Source organism: Neopsephotus bourkii, unplaced genomic scaffold (assembly GCF_033783945.1).
Source record: "Neopsephotus bourkii isolate Nb327-2 ecotype Australia unplaced genomic scaffold, CSIRO-AGI_Nbou_v1 NB_533, whole genome shotgun sequence".
Classification (NCBI taxonomy): domain Eukaryota; kingdom Metazoa; phylum Chordata; class Aves; order Psittaciformes; family Psittacidae; genus Neopsephotus; species Neopsephotus bourkii.
In genome coordinates, this window is record NW_026901034.1 from 1,178,897 (window position 1) to 1,197,144 (window position 18,248).

An 18,248-nucleotide genomic window follows, 5' to 3' on the forward strand; every position below is an offset into this window, starting at 1 on the left:
GAGACAAGGAAGGGACAGGAGATAGGATCACTCACCTTCTCCCCTGCAGCATATCCCTGCTGAAGCCACCAGGGTGACTAAAGCTGTGTCTGTGTCTGTCTCCTCAGGAAAAGCAAGTGGTTCGCATCTCCTTCTCCAGCCTCTTCAAGGAATTCAAATCCACGGCCACCTGGCTGCAGTTCCCCTTCGTCTGTGGAGCTGCCAAGGGCTCGGCCAGGTCACCCAGGCATGGTGAGGAGCATTTGTGCTGCTGCTCATGGTGCACAACACCAAATTCATTGAGTTTGGGAGTGCACTTGATGTATTTGGGGAGAGCGAAGAGCAGGAGACCCTCAGCAGATGGGGGTCAGAGCTGTGGCTCCCAGGAAGGATGTCCCTGCTTTGCAGCAATGAATTACTGGGCATATTTTCCCATCTCCCATCTTGGCGCAGGCAAGCCAAGCCTCGTGGGAGTCATCCCTGGTGAATAGTACCACTTAACCACGTTAATCTTGCATCTGTGTTCTGTGAAGCCCAAGGTCTATAGCATCTTCTTGCCTTTCACCACTTGCTGCTCTCCTCCCCAGAGCTGGTGGGAGATGCCCCCACTGACGTGCGCTGGACCTGCCTCGTGCTCGACCTTCCCTCCATCCTCTCCCTCTACCTCAACCGCCACTACAGCCACCTCAAGAGCATCAAGCTCTGCTCCAGCCTGCTGGTGAAAAACCTCTGCACCAGCGACTTGGTGTTTGACCCAGGTGAGGAGCTCAGCGTGGCCTCTCATTTCTCCTTTGACGTCAGCCCAGTCTTAATGGAACCCTGGATCATACTGGCTTCTGCAGCGTGATGCTGACAGGGCTGTTAGCCCTGGCTAAGCACCTGGCTGCCATTATGGTAGGAAGCAGAAAGCCCAAAATACTTGGTCTGACGTTAAGTTTCTGTGTGTGCTGGTGAATACAATCTCCCAGCCTCCAGAGGAAAGCGTTGTCTCGTTTTCCAGCTGTAGAAGTGAACAGTAAGAGCAAAGTTAAATATCGTACTGAGGTTAGAATTCTTTTTCAGGGGTAAACAATTCAAGGTGTTCCCAAGCCTCGTTCTCCAAGGCCTGTGCTTTCATCTGCTAGAAGAGCCTGTGGGTTCTTTTGTCTCAGAAATCTTCCAACCTGCTTTTTTGATCCCCCTGCTCAGTGTGGCAGAGATACTTCAATCAGAACCTTTGGTTTTGCCTTTCTTTCTTTGCACCGGTAATCTGCCCGAGCTAACTGACTCCATCAGTGGAGTTTCAGGATGTTCCAGGTGCTGCTTTTGGATTCGTGGAACTTGTTCTGTCTTGGAGACTTGCATGAATTTACAAACATATGAAGGACAGAAGACAAGCAAATGTGTAAAGAGCCTTAACACAAATAACGTGAAATTGCTGAATCACTGAATCTGGGGAATCTTGGGCCTGGGAGGTACAATCCCAGACTGGTTTGGGTTGGAAGGGACCTTAAAGCTCACCCAGTTACAACCCCCTGCCACAGGCAGGGACATCTTCCACTAGACCAGGTTGCTCCAAGCCCCGTCCAACCTGGCCTTGAACACTGCCAGGGATGGGGCAGCCACGGCTTCTCTGGGCACCCTGTGCCAGTCATGGGTTTGTGCTCTGGGATGTCCCTTGGAATACCTGTGCAAAGGTGTGTTGTTGCACACCTCGGGCTTGTGCTCTTTGCTTTTCAGGTGTTCTCAAAGATGGAAGCGGTTTGAGCCCTTTCACTGGAAACACGATTGCAGCTCCACAGCCCTTGAAGACCTGACCCTCTTTCTGTCCCTCTGCCCCCAGGCATGACGTTCTCCGAGGCCCATCAAGCCGAGCTGGCATGCCATGGGGTAGTGCCCATGCCACGGGAAATGGCATTCCCTGTGCCAAAGGGTGAGAAGTGGCACGACCTCTATGACTATATCAGGTACGGCTGCTCCTGGCTTCACTGACCCCACTGCAGCTTCAAGACCTCTGGGAAAGGTGCTTAGATAACACTGCTTAAGGAATGACAGATCCAGACAAACGTGGGGCTCAGTGGAGACATTGCCATCACCCCAAGTCCAGCATTTAGGTGTTGTTAACACTTCTAGCCTGGTCTAAGCTTAATGCTGATGGGTGATGTTTTGGGGCAGGAAAGAGGCTGTAGAGCACTTCAGTGTCCCGAGTTAACACCAGTCCTCTCTGTCAGTGACCTCTTGTTGGGACAGCTCCCATGTAACACCTTGTTGGGGGGCAGATGTAAAAGTACAGCCCCTAGCTCCTGTGCTGGGTTCCTGTTGGTGGTGTCAGAGCACAGGACTCCATTATATCTGGTGAGACCTCCCTGCAGTCCTAATGCAGCTCTGGGACAACAAAACAAGAGGGATGTGGAGCTGTTGGAGCAAGTCCAGAGGAGGCCATGGAGATGCTGTGAGGGCTGGAGCAGCTCTGCTCTGGAGCCAGGCTGAGAGAGCTGGGCTGGTTCAGCCTGGAGAAGAGAAGGCTCCTTAAGGGGAGACCTTAGAGCAGCTCCAGTGCCTAAAGGGGCTACAAGAAAGCTGGAGAGGGGCTTTGGACAAGGGCCTTTAGGGACAGGCCAAGGGGGAATGGCTTTAACCTGACAGAGGGGAGACTGAGATGAGCTCTTAGGCAGAAGCTCTTCCCTGTGAGGGTGCTGAGGCGCTGGCACAGGGTGCCCAGAGAAGCTGTGGCTGCCCCATCCCTGGCAGTGTTCAAGGCCAGGTTGGACGGGGCTTGGAGCAACCTGGTCTAGTACAAGGTGTCCCTGCCCATGGGAGAGGGTTGGAACTGGATGAGCTTTAAGGTCCCTTCCCACCCAGTCTGGTCAATGTTGTCCCTGCCCAAACCATTCCATGATTCTATGAGGTTTTTGCCAGAGAACCCTGTTGGTCATAAACTCAGCTCATCACAGTATCAGGTTAGCACGTTACCTAAAGTGTGCAGTGCCAAGTTAACCCCTGGAATGTGATGCTGTAGATGAGACCTGGGAGGTGCTTTATTTAGGGGAGGGTGGGGCAAAAGGGGAAATCTAACAGGACACACGAAGAAGCTTCTGTGTCAGGCCATGAGTTACCAAGTGGTATTCCTTGTTGCCACGATGTCTTCCTCTGATTTTGGTCAGATTCCCATCCGAGGGGTCCAAGCTGCCAAAGGACTCCATCCAGAAGAGCTGTCCTGGCCCTGTGGCAGGTGGGAATGCTGGGGATGGCAGCCAGGGTTGGATGCTTTGGGTTTCCCAGGGAGCCCAGTCTCCTCCTCGTGTTACCCAGGTGGCCAAGCCCCAGAGGATCCCATCCAGCAGAAGCCAGTGGCGCTCACCAGTGCAGTCCGTGACCGACTGTCCCTCATTCAGCAGATAACCAGTCCCAAAGCTGTAAGTGCCTCATGGAGGAGGCTGCAACTTCTTCCCTTCTGCCTCCTGTGTTTTTTCACCACATCTTCTCTTTGAGGGCCTGTATTTAAGAAGCTGCTTCTTGTTGTTTGTGGCTGATCTGACCCCAATTTGGGCAGTCTGTTGACTGCAGCCCTGCAGTTACTGATGGGGTGGCTCAGTGTGGCCCAGTGCAGAGCAGAGCTGAGCTCAATGCCAAGCACTTCACAATCTCCAGACACCTCCTCCACATCTCAGCTGAGGCAGCAAATAGTTGTGTCTTCAAATTATAGATAAGAAATGAGGGCTGGGGCTAAAGAACCCAATCAGGTGTCCTTTGGGGCAGAACAGTGTGTGGAGTCTGGACTGCTGGGACCACAGAAGCTGCCCTCACCCCTGATTTCCTATTCCCCACTGGTGATGGGGAGCTGCTACTCAGCTAGCTGACCGGACAGCATGATGACAGGCTTTTGGAGAAAGATGGGGAGAAGGCATCCTTCTCACACTGTGGAGAGGGAGAAAATGAGGAGTGTGACCACATTGCTGCTCTGAACTGGGATGTGCCAAGCTGGTGCTTTTAGCCTCTGCTCAGTGGAGAGCAGCTCTTCGAGTCTGTTCCAGGCTAGGTCTCTCGTGGGGCTCTGGTTTGCTGTCTGGAGGAGATGAACTGTGTATGGACAACATTAGGAGCACAGGGGGAGCGGCTGGTTGACATACATGGCCTAGCTGGGTACCCACAGGGATACTCTGCCTCCATGCTGCTTTGTGTATGGCTGTGAAGAGTCATTTGGGAGACACGTGGGTTCCCTTGTCTCTGCCTTTGCAGCAGGTGGGAAGTATTCAAGGAGGGCTGATCTCACTCTGAGGCTTTGCTCTTTCTCAGATGCCACACCACTGTGCTGTCATTCCAAAGAGCATCCCTGAGGTTCACCTGACAGCCTCCAGGCCTCCGAGAGCTATGCCAGCTGGGGACCAGGAGCTAGAGCAGAATCAGAAGTCACGCAGTGGGGAGGACACTGGCCAGTCTCCAACAGTCGGCGATGGAGGCATCCATGTGTACGCTCACCAGAGGAGCAAGCAAGCCACTCGAGCTGTCCACGCTGCCTCAGAGGAGGTGGGTGAAGCACTGAGCAGTCACAGCAGCCCAAGGGTGGCTTTGGGATGCTTACCGCTGATGCTGAAGCAGCAGAGGGAACACAGGCTTCCAGATGGAGTTTCAGTTAATCCCTTTTGCTGGCGTTATTTTTCTCCTTTCCACTTGCTCACCTTGAAGGAGGGACCCCGTGTTCGGATGCACTGATCTTGAGCTAATAATGTGTGTGTATTGATTTGCCCAGAGCACATCCAGGAAGGGCCCTGGACCAGGTGTGCTGCCCAGTAGGAGAGCTGCTGCCTGCAGGGTAAGAGGCTGGTGCTTCCCCCAGCAACCACTGGCTCTGGGCATCACCAGGACGCTGCAAGGGCTGGCTGTAACCAAGCCTGGGTGGAATTGCTGCTTAACACTGGAAATCCCAGCTCTTGGTGACAGATCTGGCTTCTGCCAGGTTAAATACTGTAAAGCCATCCCCTCTAGCAGGAAAGAACCCCTGTGCTTTAGAGAGAAACCAGCAATGGGAACGGGAGGGTGGAGGACCTCTGTCTGGCTCTACATACAACAGCTCTGTCTCTTTTAATTCCAGAGGCTCTTACCAGATCCCATCCTGAAGCTGAGTATGATTATTGGCTTTGGAGGCTGCAGCACCAAGTGGGTCAGTAGCTCGGATGGTTTGGGGAGCTGATCTGTAATCCCATGCCCAGGGTATTAACTTTGGAGGTATGAAAGGAAGTTGAATGTACTGCTCGATAGGGAAAACGACCCCAAAACAGATGGGTACAAGCTTATGTTTGTGCATGAGTCTGCTGCTGTTATGATGGTGAATTAGAGATCAGGGCACCTTTTAGATCTCGTAGCTTCTGTGGTTTAACATGTTAAAATAGAGATGCTTTGTAGGAGTCTGCAAAGGGTTTCATACTGTTTCCATATGGCGCTGTGCCTTGCAGGAGCCCAGCTTGCAGTGTGTGTTTGGGTAAAGACAAGGTCATTTTGGTTCAGTCGTAGAATCATAGAACCAACCAGGTTGGAAAAAACCTTTAAGGTCATCAAGTCCAACCCTTACCCCAGCACTGCCAAGGCCACCACTAAACCAAAATTTCCATCTTGGAAATTCTTCCCCATGTAAGATCCCCCCCTGCCTATAGACTACTGCAGTTCACACTGGAGGTTCCTGTTTTCTTGGCTTAGCAGCTCGCCAAGGTTGCACCTCATAAGCTCAGCAAGCCTTTGGGGAAGGAATGGGATCCCTTGGAAATGATGCAACCCACCTCGGTCAGGCTGAGAGAGCTGGGCTTGTTCAGCCTGGAGAAGAGGAGGCTCCTTAAGGGGAGACCTTTAAAAAAACTTTGTGAACATGTTGGTGTAGATCCTCCAGTCCCGCTCGTTCATTCAAGACCATGCCAACCTCTTTTTCCTTGTATCTGCTGTTCATGTAGTAGACAGGATTGTACAATAAATCCACTGAGTGAAGTAGGATTTTAGCTGGGCTCTTAGTTTTCCATTGTGAGCTAGAATAATACTCATATGGGATGTACACATGTGTGTAGAGCTCCTGGGGAAGAAATCCCTGCAGGTCCAGCCCAAAGACCTGGGGCACCTCTGGAGGGTCTGCAGCCCTCTCATTCCTGTCTGGGTCCTGCAGGCACTGTGGGCTCAGAACAGCACTGCAGTGGTCTACCCCTGCCATGCGGTCATCGTGACCCTGCAGATCCACTCCAGGAAGCAGAGGTTCTTCATTGGGCACACGGATAAGGTGAGCGTAACTCCTTACAAAGCCCCATGGCAGCGCTGCCCATGCACCCCAGATGTATCCCCAGTCCCAGCTCTATCCCGGTGCTTCCTGCAGGTGTCAGCACTGGCCTTCGATGGGAGCAGCACCTTGCTGGCTTCTGCTCAGGCTGGTCCCCGGAGCGTCGTGCGCCTCTGGGACTTCCCAACAGGAAGCTGCCTCTCCGTGTTCAAAACCCACGTCCACTCCCTCTTGTCCTTGAGGTGGGTTTCAGCCTGAATGCAGGGATGTGCTTGGGTGGGTAAGGCGTTGCAGCACGGCAGCTTTCCCATGCCATTCCTGAGTGATAAACGAGGGGCGAATTTCAGCTTCTGCTTCAGCCTGCTGGCAACCTGGCCTGGAACAGCCAATATGCTGCCAGCTCCCTCATGAGTTTATCCCTCAGGTCTTGCTGTCTCCTCATCCTCACAACTTGTCTCCTTTTATTCCCTGTTGCGATGCGCTTGGGGTACCAAGAGCTGCATTTCACCGTGTCTCTTCTTGCAGCTTTTCCTACAGTGGAACTGTTCTGTGCGGCGTCGGAAAGGATGGGCATGGCAAAACGGTGAGAACTGGGGTTTGGGTTTGGAGGTTTCCCTGCCCTGTGAGTGAGCAAGTGCCAGGATTCTGCAGTTATTTTGCAGACAGACCTCTGCTCTGGGCCTTCCTAGATGTGTTCTTCACTGCAGTCAGAGGGAGTTCCCTTTCTCATTACCCCCTTAGAAGTCACTTACCTTCTGCTTGGTGCTTGTGAGCATTCACACACATGTTCCTCAGCGGGGAGCAAACAAATCCTTTTGGAAGCAGCCCGAGGGATCAGCTCAGTTTGAGCTTGAGGCTGTTTCTCTCCCTGGTGTGGTGCCAGCTAGGAGCCCAGATGGGGCGATGAAGGCAGCTGTGTGATTCTGCCTGTACCCATTGCTTCCACAGCTTTCCAGCCCACTGGGCTGAGGGTGACATGTTTGTGTGGCATTTTGAGCTGGCAGGTTTGCAAGCATGTAGGGGAGGAGAGTGGGAATTGGAATGGGAGGTTCAACACTGTCCAGAGTCCCAAATCTGAGTTTTTTATAGCATTTAGGGCAAGATGTGAGGTTTAATCTTTCAGTCCTGAGTGTTACAGGCATCACTGCTGGGAGGGATGCTGGGCACTGAAGCTGCCATACACCACTGTAGGTGGGCGATGATGCAGAGTCCACGTGTAGCAGTCAAAAATGAAACTGTTTCATGGGGCTGTGGGTTTGCTTTATCAGTGGGACTGTTCTTATCCACTGATCCCTTACTAACCACCACCAGCAATTAGCTGTGCTGTTGATCACTAGGTACTGCCTGCAGGAAAGCCAAACACTGCTCCCTTATTTTGTCCCAGGACATGGCAGTGGTCCCTGAGCTGCATGGGAGCAGGCAAGCTGCAACTGGGAAGGAGGGACTTATAGAGTGAAAACAGGATGGGAGAAAGGGGGAGCCCTTGGTGGGGGCTGGCCAGGACCACCTCTCCCAGGGTGATGCTTCATCCCACCTCAGCCTCTGAGGTGGATTTAACACTATTCTGAATGCAGAGCATCAAATCACCTACAGTTCTTCCCCCATCTCTCTCTTTCCTTTGGGAAAAGGAAACTTGCCCCTCATGATGGGCACTGTGAACAGGTGACCCCCCATCAGAGCAAAGTCCTGTGAGAGCCAGTGCAGCCAGACTTGTGCTATCTCCAGCTCCCACGGAGCAGCTCAGGCCTGGTAGAGATCTCGTATCTCAGCAGCCAGAATTCCCACTCTTCTGGATTTTCTTTCCAAGTCTGATCCCTGTTGCCAGGCAGGCCTGGGATTCAGAACCTGTAATTATGGATGCTAGAGAAGCATATTCCCATGAAGCTTTATAAAGCTCTTGGACTGTCCTGAACCCTCTGTGTGAGGGTTTTTTATTTCCCCTGCTTCAACTCTGTGATCAGTACTTTGTGTCCAGCTCTGGGGACGTTCCCATGTGTGCAGCTGGTCAGATGTGTGACAAAAGCTCCCTTGCTGCCAAGGTTTCCACGTTTGAGCAGCTCTGTCAGTAGAGAACACAGAATCCAAGACCGGTTTTGGTTGGAAGGGGCTTTAAGATCATCCAGTTCCAACCCCCTGCCATGGGACACCTTCCACTAGACCAGGTTGCTCCAAGCCCCGTCCAACCTGGCCTTGAACACTGCCAGGGATGGGGCAGCCACAGCTTCTCTGGGCACCCTGTGCCAACACCTCAGCACCTGCAGAGTATATATACCTTCCTTATATCTAACCTGAACTTCCTCTGTTTTAGTTTGAGCCCATTACCCCTTGTCCTATCACTGCAGTCCCTGATGAAGAGTCCCTCTCCGGCATCTTTTCTTGCTTCAGATGGTGGTGGTGTGGAGCACTGCTCAGGTGACCCGAGGTGGAGAGGTGGCTGTGCTGGCCAAAGCACACACAGATGTGGACATCCAGGCCTTGAAGATTACTTCTTTTGATGATACCAGGTAGGGTGCAAAGGAAATAAATCAAAAGCATTGGATCTGGCACAGCCTGGAGGGTAGAATCATGGTGCTGTGTACCTGTTCTCAGTCCTCACTGGTAACTGGTGGCCCTTGGGGCATCGGCCTGTCATTGGGAGAGTGCTGCCCTGGTGCTCATGCAGCCTCTCCCTGGACAGGATGGTGTCATGTGGCAGGGACAACATCAGGCTGTGGCGAGTGCGGAGTGGAGTGCTGCGTTCCTGTCCTGTCGACCTGGGCGAGTACCATTCCCTGGAGTTCACTGGCCTGGCCTTCCAAGACGGACACGCAGCCGAGCGGGAGCACGAGGACTGCACGTTGTAAGGGGCTGAGGGAATCACTGGGGTTGCCGGGTGAGGAGGGATGCTTGGCATTCTCTGCATGAGCACAGGGTATTCCCGCTAGAATCAGGTGCCTTCTGAGGCTGGGAGAGCTTCTCTCCTGTTCAGCACACTTTGCTTCCCAAAAGAGATTTGACTGCCTGAGAACAGCCCAAGAAACATGATTTTCCTATTGCCATTCTCTTCATTAGGGACTGTAGGGACAGGCCAAGGGGGAATGGCTTTAACCTGACAGAGGGGAGACTGAGATGAGCTCTTAGGCAGAAGCTCTTCCCTGTGAGGGTGCTGAGGCGCTGGCACAGGGTGCCCAGAGAAGCTGTGGCTGCCCCATCCCTGGCAGTGTTCAAGGCCAGGTTGGACGGGGCTTGGAGCAACCTGGTCTAGTGGAAGGTGTCCCTGCACGTGGCAGGGGGTTGGGACTGGATGAGCTTTAAGGTCCCTTCCAACACAAACCAGTCTGGGATCCTGTGGTTCTGTACTGATGTTTTGCCATATTTAATGAATTTCTTCCCCACCTGAGACCTGTGTTTTGCTTTCTGTTGGCAGTGTGGTGCATAGCCTCTTGCATATAGGCAGATACATGCTTTTTTCCCCCTTGTTTTATTTTAATCATCAAAGCCAGATCTTTGTTGCTGCCACATACCATTCCACAAGCAGAGCTGTCAGCTCAGCTGGCCCTGTCTTCCCTGGGGCTGTGTCCTGTGGCAGAGAGGTTCCTTTCTGAGGTCTGTGCTGAGCTTTTAGCTCTTTTGTTAATTAACCTTTCAGGAAATAAGAGTGGGAAGCTCTTGGTTGTAGATTTGCCCTTGGACCTAGTTGACTAATTATATTGCCATGAACCAGGATTGCTTTCCGTCAGGCAGTTGAATGGCTAAACAAAGCTGGGTTTTACTAAACCACGCTGGCACAGCCCCTCTTAATCCTGGTTAAGCGGAGCTTAAGTGTCAGAGCAGGGATCTTTCTCCTCTACAGCTTTGTCTGCAGCAAGAGCGGCCACATCTTGGAGGTGGACTACCAGAACGTGAGCGTGAGGAGCGCACGGCGGCTGCTGCCTGCGCCGCTCCAGGACTGCCAGCGGCTGGACAAGACAGGTAGGAGCATCTGCAGGGAGGAGGGACCAGCCAGGAGCACCCCACCGTCATCTGGGGGCAGAAATGAACTCACCTCCCTGGTAAAATAAACCAGTGGTTTACCTACCTAAGGGTTATTTTGGGTCAATTAGAGCATTTGTAGCTATTTGCTTCTGAAGTACCTCAGATAATCCTTAATACAGCAAAGCATCATTCTGAGAATTTTAGCATCTAAAATGCTGATTGCACTTTCAGAGAAACACCACTTTTAGAAACATGAAATAGTCTTAATTTGCTGATGGGAGTCTTAATGTAGAGATGGAAAAAGAGCTAAGCAGCCCACTAAAAAAAGATGAATTTGGGGATGTTTCTCACTTGTCAGCCTGTGCAGAGTGTTTGGGAAGTCTTTGTTGCTGTGTACAAAGCTTTGCAGCTTTCAGCTCTTCCATTGATTTTTAACAGCAGGAAGAATTCACTTTCAAGTGTTATTGCTCTCATATCTCAAAACCTAGTGCCCAGTTTGCTTTGGCAAATTGAGCTGATTAATGTAGGGCAAGCCCTTTTGAGATGTGTGTAACTGTGGTTCTTGCTTCATGGGTGAGAAAGCACCCAAGAGGAGATGAAACAATGTCCTTAGGTGTCCTCCTGGTACCAGTGCTGGCTTTTGCCAGTGCTTTGACCAGTAAACTTTATACCTGAATCAAACCCACAGTTTTGGAATCACAGAATCGGAGACTGGTTTGGATGGACCTTAAGATCATCCAGTCCCAACCCCCTGCCATGGGCAGGGACACCTTCCACCAGACCAGGTTGCTCCAAGCCCCATCCAACCTGGCCTTGAACACTGCCAGGGATGGGGCAGCCACAGCTTCTCTGGGCACCCTGTGCCAGCGCCTCAGCACCCTCACAGGGAAGAACTTCTGCCTAAGAGCTCATCTCAGTCTCCCCTCTGTCAGGTTAAAGCCATTCCCCCTTGTCCTGTCCCTACAGGCCCTTGCCCAAAGCCCCTCTCCAGCTTCCTTGTAGCCCCCTTAGGCACTGGAGCTGCTCTAAGGTCTCCCCTTAAGGATCCTTCTCTTCTCCAGGCTGAACCATCCCAGCTCTCTCAGCCTGGCTCCAGAGCAGAGCTGCTCCAGCCCTCGCAGCATCTCCATGGCCTCCTCTGGACTCACTCCAACAGCTCCACATCCCTCTTGTGCTGTTGCCCCAGATCTGGATCAGGACTGCAGGGGGGATCTTCCCCAGACCACAGCAGAGGGGGACAGTCCCCTCCCTCTCGTGCTGCTCATGCTCTGGGGGTGCAGCCCAGCACATGGGGGGTGGTTCTGGGTTCAAGCATTCGCTGCTTATGGGAAAGAGGAGTGCTGGAAAAGGAGAGGGACTAGACATGGTGTGAGACCTGAGAGGGGCTGTTCAGACTCTTCAACCTTTGTTGTGAGTCAGTTGTGGGATTCCTGGGTGCTGCTGCTTCTGAGGGTTCTGCTGCTGGTGCAGGTGGATTGTTGGACTGTTCTGGGATGGAGCAACTGTCAGTCTGAGTTTTCTTGTTCTGACTGTACAAGGTGCTGTTGTTTTTTCGTTTCTTCAGGTGCTGGGATTGCTATAAACAGCATTAGCATCTCCTCACACTTCTGTGCCACGGGTTCAGAAGATGGCTACCTGCGGCTGTGGCCACTGGACTTCTCGGCCGTTGTCGCAGAGGCAGGTGAGTAGAGCTGGGAGCTTCTGAGCTCCACACCTCTTTCAGCCTGCTGCTGTGAAGCCAAAGCTCCACTGCCATGTCTCCTAAAGCTATTCTTAGGAACTCAGTCTCTCTCCTAAAGCCATTCTCAGGCATCTTTTGTGCTTGCTGTCATTAGGGGTGACTGGCTTGGAAGTCTTCTACTCCAACAAGCCTTACTGATGTTCATTCTTGTAACTTATAGGAGAAAGGCAGGATCTCCTGGGTGAGCACAGGCACTCTTGTCTGACTTCTGCACCCTTGTACCTATGGCTCATCTGTCCGTGGAAAATTAGGGGAGAAATCAAGCAGTTCTTCACAATTCTTGAAACAATCACCATCACAGCAGAGTCCCGGGGCTTCTAGAAAGGGCAGAGACAAATTTATCACTAAACTCAAACCTGCAAGCATCCAGTCTTCAGATGGTGGGATGCTCATTACTGAATGCGAATCTGGTTTGGTAGCTGTGTTCCAGCTGCTCCTGCTCCTTTTCCAGGGGGGGCTGCTGACTCCTGGGTCTCTCCCCAGAGCAAGAGGCTCCGGTGAGCAGTGTGTGCATCAGCCCAGATGGCCGCAGAATCCTGTGCACAACAGCTGCTGGGTACCTGGGCTACCTGGATCTCCAGTCCTGGGACTCCAACACCCTCATGCGCTCTCATGAGGACTCCGTTCTGGCGTTCTCCATGGAGGGGGTTTGGAAGTGGATGGCAACGGTGTCTCAGGACAGCACCATCCGGGTTTGGGACCTCGTCTCCATGCAGCAGGTGGGTCAGATGAGACTTGGAAGGTGTCTTGTATGTATTAATAGTTTCCCTGGTCTATCTTTGGTCCAGTTACCAAAGCTCCACAGTTCAAGAGCCCTTAAATGTCCTCCCTGGAGCGTAAGGGGCATGGGCAAGAAATATTCTGGAATAATGGAATTCTGAGAGGTTTAGCTTAATGCATAGTTTGGCCTTAGCTCCTGCAGGTTTTGTTAAACAGCAGTATTTCCACTTCCTCCATCTTTTGAATCACAGACAGGTTTGTGCTGGAAGAAACCTTAAAGCTCATCCAGTCCCAACCCCCTGCCACGGGCAGGGACACCTTCCACCAGACCAGGTTGCTCCAGGCCCCGTCCAACCTGGCCTTGAACACTGCCAGGGATGGGGCAGCCACAGCTTCTCTGGGCACCCTGTGCCAGCGCCTCAGCACCCTCACAGGGAAGAGCTTCTGCCTAAGAGCTCATCTCAGTCTCCCCTCTGTCAGGTTAAAGCCATTCCCCCTTGTCCTGTCCCTACAGGCCCTTGTAAATAGCCCAGATTTCATGTAGAATCTTGCTTTTCAATGAGGCAGAATAACCAAGGGTTTTATCTAGATGCCAGGACTTCACTGGGCTTCAGATCCATCCAGGCAGGACCAGATTTCCGTTGTAAGACATGCTTCTGGTGGAGGTCTGAGGCTGGTTAGTTGAGCTTTATCCAGCTTCATGCCTGTGGTGTGTCTCTTCCCCACAGCGGTACGACTTCACAGCTGAAGAGGGAACGCCATGTGCTGTGGCCTTTCACCCTACCCAGCAGATGCTGGCCTGTGGCTTTGACAATGGAATGGTGTGGACCTTCAGCCTGGCCACCTCCAGTCTCCTGGTGGAGCACAAGTAAGGGCTGTCCTGGCAAGAGCCACAGTGATAATCATGGAGGTGGGAGAGTGCTTTACTTGGGCTTGGCAATGCTCATGTACCAGCTGAGTGGTGTTCAGGCAGAGGTGGCCTGCTCTGGGTGGGAAAAGTCCAACCTGGGAAGGCTCTGAGGGCCTTCTTTGTGACATCCCAGTGGACAGTTGGCCCACATTAGGAAAAGCTTGTCCTAGAGAGCAGCTGAAGACGGAGCCCTTGCAAGGCGTAGCATGGGAAGCAGAGTGGTCCAGAGGGAGAGGGAGCACATCCCGTGGACAGCTGGAGTGCTGAGCTTGCTGCTCAGTTTTCCATGAAGTTTGAGTGTTGATTGCCCTGAGATGCTGCAGGCATGAGCATGGTGGGGTCCTGCCCCTGACTGCTTTGTTCTCCTGGGTTCTTCAGCATGTTGTGCTCAACATTGCTCCTGTTTTCTGGCAGTTGGTTTGTTCTTTCCCCACCCCTGTTTTATGTTTTCCACCTTCTTTCAGGCAGCACCGCACTGTTATCACTGGGCTGACCTTCTCTCCAGATGGCAATTTCATGTTCAGCTCCTGTTTGCAGGGAAGTCTGGCTCTTTACAGCTGCATGGCACAGAAAAGCCACGTCTTGCGAGTCCTGGGTAAGACCCTGTGGCTGTGGGTTACCTTTCTTCTTTTCTGAGCACAGACATCTTAGCACCAAAACCAAACCTGACTCAGAGAGCTCTTCTGATGAATCTTCTGAACTGTGACATTTGTGTTAATGTGTGAGCAAACCCTTGCGACTGCCACCCCTTCCATACCCCTCCCAGTTCAAACACTCTCCACTTGCTTGGCATTATGATTCCATGAACAAGCTGGAATCACAGAGACTTGTTCATGCCCAAGCCCTGAATCCTTCCATCCTATGGATGTGCAGTTTGTTTAAACTGGATCATTTCCCTAACCCTGCCTTCAGCTGTGCCAATGATCAGAGAAGGTGGAGAGCTCCAGGCAGGGGAAGCAGTACAGGGGCAAGGCAGTTTGGAAATGTTAATGTCACATTTAACGCAGCCTTTTGAAATGAGCTGTGGCAGCAGGAGAAGCTTGGGCAGGGAAAGGGAGTTCTGTTATTGTACAAAGAGGAGGATCCTGCCCCAGGAAAAGTGTTCTTGAAGTAGGTGAGAAGGAATAGGGGCTTGGACAGATAAATCACCCAAGTTTGGTGTCAGTGCTGCAGCTGGACCTTCGCACGTTGACTCTGCTCTGAAACCCTGTTCACTGCCTGGCCGTGTTCCAGGGACAGAACAGTGGCAGTGGAATAAAAACCAAGGATTGCTGTGATTTCAGTGAGTTTTAGACTTCTGGGTCTTTCTGCCCGCTGGGCTGACATCAACACAGAGGAGTTTGGCACTGACCTCATGCCACACAGGGTTCAGATGCCCAGGCTGCAGCTACGACCTCACATTCACAGCTTCTTGTAACGTTAAAAAAGAAACACTAAAATCCATTTTATTCCCTTGACTTCGTTCTGCTGTCCTTGAAAACACAGCACATTCAGTCAGGCAATGAGCCATGACCCTAGACCTTGTCTTTGAGGTCTACAACTTTGAGTGTTGCTGATAAAATGTGTAGTATCTTCTACAACAGAGTTTGCTTCTTTCTGAGACCAGAACATTAACCCAGGGCTGATTGAGAGGCAGGAGAAGCTGCAGGGCCAGCAGCACCATCACAGGGTGAGCTGGCTGCAGTGTGGGCTTTGCTTCTCTCTTCACTTTCTCTGGCTGTGGCCCTCAGGCAATGTGGTGGCCCCGGACACTGGGAGCAGTCCAGGTGTGCTGGTGGTCAGTGAGGACAGCCATCTCCTCGCCTTCGTGGGGCCCTCCAAGTATGTTGTGACTGTGATGGAGGCCTGCTCACTGGATGAGGTACCCAAACGGCTCCCCTCGTCCTGGGAGAGGGTGGGAGGGCAGCATGGGCTGCAGAGTGCTGTGAGCAGGAAAGGCAGTTCCCATGGGCTGCATCAGATGGGATGGATCAAGGGCTTTGGGCACCAGCAGTGTTGGAGAGGGCCCTTCCTGCACAGCAGACACTTCCTCAGGGTGCTTACAGTGAGGTTGGTTTTCCATTCTGTGAAACAGAAACAAGTCAACCCCCTCCATGGCAGGGGTTTGGAACTAGGTGGTCTTTAAGGTCCCTTCCAACCCACACCATTCTGTGATTCTATGAAGGTTTCTTCTCCAGCTTCAATCCCCTCTAGAAAGATAATTTGAAGAAGTGTTGTGTAGACTGTCAGCTCCAACTTCTCGTTGTGAGCTGCTCTCTTGGGCAGCAGGGACATAGCCTGGACCCTGTAGCCCCTCATTAGGGGGGAAGGGAAGGGTCTGGGGGGGTCCATAGCCTCGTGCTGGGAGAGCCACTAGAGCAGTTCTGAGGCTTCTGCAGTATTTGCTCCAGTATTTGTTCAGTATCTCCTTGTTTGACAGCTGCTGAGGGTGGACATCAGCATCCTCGATTTGAACAGCACAGCCTTGGACTCTGCAGTGGGAGTCTGCTTTGCTCCTGTGCCTCGAGGCGAGCTCCTGGTGGCCACTTCTTCCAATAAAATCCTTGTGCTTGATGCAAAAACGGGACGACTGGTGCGAGAGGTAGGACACTGAGAAATTCATGCACTGAGGTCTTGTGTCACAGAAGCCTTGGGAATGTCACTGTAGGAGGGGAAATGAGAGAAGAGCTCGTTCTGGAGTTCACAGGCTTCAAAGAAACACAGCAGTTGGCAAGCCTGTAGCTATCCTGATGCGGTCATGCTCAGGGTGAGCCTGAGCTTGTTTTCAGTGTTGTTGCATTCCTGCCTTCTTGCTGAAGCATAAGTAAGGACATGAGCTAGCTCAGTTAATGCTGCTGGTGGTGTTTCTTGTCCTCAGGTGTCTCCTGTGCACAAGGTGTCCTGCTCTTCCTTGGTGCTGAGCAAGGACGGCAGGTACCTGCTCACTGCTGGTGACAAGGTCATCAAGGTGTGGGACTATCAGATGCACTCCAATATCAACTTCCAGGTACTGCCCACAGAGGGAGGGAATGGGGTTGCTGTTGCATTTCTGAACTCCTGGGGAAGAGAGCAGCCTGTGCCCTCTGTGGGACTTGGCCCAGTGTCCCTGTTTGTGCAGCTGGAGCAGCTCTCCTCTGGAGCCAGGCTGAGAGAGCTGGGCTGGTTCAGCCTGCAGAAGAGAAGGCTCCTTAAGGGGAGACCTTAGAGCAGCTCCAGTGCCTAACGGGCTACAGGAAACCTGGAGAGGGGCTTTGGGCAAGGGCCTGTAGGGACAGGACAAGGGGGAATGGCTTTAACCTGACAGAGGGGAGACTGAGATGAGCTCTTAGGCAGAAGCTCTTCCCTGTGAGGGTGCTGAGGCGCTGGCACAGGGTGCCCAGAGAAGCTGTGGCTGTCCCATCCCTGGCAGTGTTCAAGGCCAGGTTGGACGGGGCTTGGAGCAACCTGGTCTAGTACAAGGTGTCCCTGCCCATGGCAGGGGGTTGGAGCTGGATGAGCTCTAAGGTCCCTTCCAACGCAAACCAGTGTGGGATTCTATGAAATGCAGCCCTATTCCTATGTTGTAATAACACTCGGCACCAAGCACAGGCTGGGCTGCCAAAGCACCAAGCTTAATGAGACCCTCTGTGAAGGAGATGTAGGTGTGACCTCAGTGCTAGGAACAGAGCCACCCAGAGAAGAAAATGTCTTGCCCAGTGTTCCAGTAGCTATTGAGAGCTAGTTTTAGATCTTGGGTAGTTTCAGCTCCTGCTTGCTTCTCCAGATGTGTGTGAGGACGGTCAGTCCTAGGTTCATCAACCCTAGGTGTGAGCACTTGCAGGTATGCTGCTGGCCTCTGAGAGGATCTGCTGAGCTGTGTAGACACTGGCTGTGAGGGCACAGAGTGGAGTAACCACCATGCTGATAGGACAGGGTGGTGCTGAAGTTCAGTATGTGTTCTATCCCAGGTGTACATTGGGCACTCAGAGCCAGTGCGCCAGGTTGCCTTCACCCCAGACCAGCGGCATGTCATCAGTGTTGGAGATGCCATCTTCCTATGGGATTTCCTAGCTCTGCCTGAGGAGAGATCACCACCGGCTGGGTAAGTGCTCAGTGCTGGGCAGTCTTCCCCTGCCTCCCTTTACTCCTCTGCCCCATCCTCACTTGGTCTAATGCCACTCTCCTGCCTTTTCCAGGCTTCATTCCTCTGAGTCTGTTCCACTGCTGGGACCAGGTGAGTTTGCTTCCTCCCATGAGTTGACACTGCAGCTCTTCCACCACTGCTCTTCATGGCAGAGGGGAGGGGTTGTGGTTTTTTGGTTCCTTCCCTTAGGGATTTACATAGCAGCAGGGTGGGGGTGGGGGGTATAACCAGCTAATTAGCCCCAAAGGATGGTCTCTAACTAGCACTTCTCAGTAGGAGTCTGCCAGGGAGGGGATGTTCTGAGCAGAGCTGCTCTGGTTTTCTGTTAGGTCTTTCAGCTTTTGCCTTGTCTTTCCCTGCCTCCATCTCTTCTGTCTTCTTTTTCCCTGCCCTCATTGTTCCCCTCCCTCTTTCCATCCCTCTCTTTAGTGACATGTTTTAGTGGTGGTCTTGGCAGTCTTAGGGTAAAGGTTGGACTTGATCTTAAAGGTCTTTTCCAACATAGTTGATTCTATGATTATTTCTTGAAGAGCAGAGGAAAAATGGCTTCTCCCATGTAGGAGGAAGCTGGAGAAATGAGCTTGGAGGTATCATCATTGATCAGCCC

The 18,248-nt window shown here is 52.4% G+C and overlaps 1 protein-coding gene across 5 annotated transcripts in view; it reads left to right on the plus strand.

Annotated features, from left to right (window-relative positions):
- The window catches only part of WDR90 (WD repeat domain 90), a 34,969-nt gene that overhangs the window by 1,330 nt on the left and 15,391 nt on the right, over nucleotides 1-18,248 (plus strand). For 2 of the 5 annotated variants that reach the window (XM_061350702.1, XM_061350698.1), the window contains exons 4-27: nucleotides 108-231; nucleotides 567-737; nucleotides 1,802-1,925; nucleotides 3,123-3,190; nucleotides 3,271-3,374; nucleotides 4,255-4,485; nucleotides 4,709-4,771; nucleotides 5,051-5,119; nucleotides 6,107-6,217; nucleotides 6,311-6,456; nucleotides 6,740-6,797; nucleotides 8,600-8,718; nucleotides 8,892-9,053; nucleotides 10,047-10,165; nucleotides 11,733-11,849; nucleotides 12,393-12,628; nucleotides 13,358-13,497; nucleotides 14,004-14,134; nucleotides 15,270-15,400; nucleotides 15,959-16,120; nucleotides 16,397-16,525; nucleotides 17,466-17,599; nucleotides 17,694-17,731; nucleotides 18,172-18,228. In XM_061350702.1, the coding sequence (XP_061206686.1) occupies nucleotides 108-231; nucleotides 567-737; nucleotides 1,802-1,925; nucleotides 3,123-3,190; nucleotides 3,271-3,374; nucleotides 4,255-4,485; nucleotides 4,709-4,771; nucleotides 5,051-5,119; nucleotides 6,107-6,217; nucleotides 6,311-6,456; nucleotides 6,740-6,797; nucleotides 8,600-8,718; nucleotides 8,892-9,053; nucleotides 10,047-10,165; nucleotides 11,733-11,849; nucleotides 12,393-12,628; nucleotides 13,358-13,497; nucleotides 14,004-14,134; nucleotides 15,270-15,400; nucleotides 15,959-16,120; nucleotides 16,397-16,525; nucleotides 17,466-17,599; nucleotides 17,694-17,731; nucleotides 18,172-18,228 (2,944 nt within the window). The remainder of the gene's footprint in view (nucleotides 1-107; nucleotides 232-566; nucleotides 738-1,801; nucleotides 1,926-3,122; nucleotides 3,191-3,270; nucleotides 3,375-4,254; nucleotides 4,486-4,708; nucleotides 4,772-5,050; nucleotides 5,120-6,106; nucleotides 6,218-6,310; nucleotides 6,457-6,739; nucleotides 6,798-8,599; nucleotides 8,719-8,891; nucleotides 9,054-10,046; nucleotides 10,166-11,732; nucleotides 11,850-12,392; nucleotides 12,629-13,357; nucleotides 13,498-14,003; nucleotides 14,135-15,269; nucleotides 15,401-15,958; nucleotides 16,121-16,396; nucleotides 16,526-17,465; nucleotides 17,600-17,693; nucleotides 17,732-18,171; nucleotides 18,229-18,248) is intronic. The other 3 variants (XM_061350699.1, XM_061350700.1, XM_061350701.1) reach the window with 3 other exon arrangements.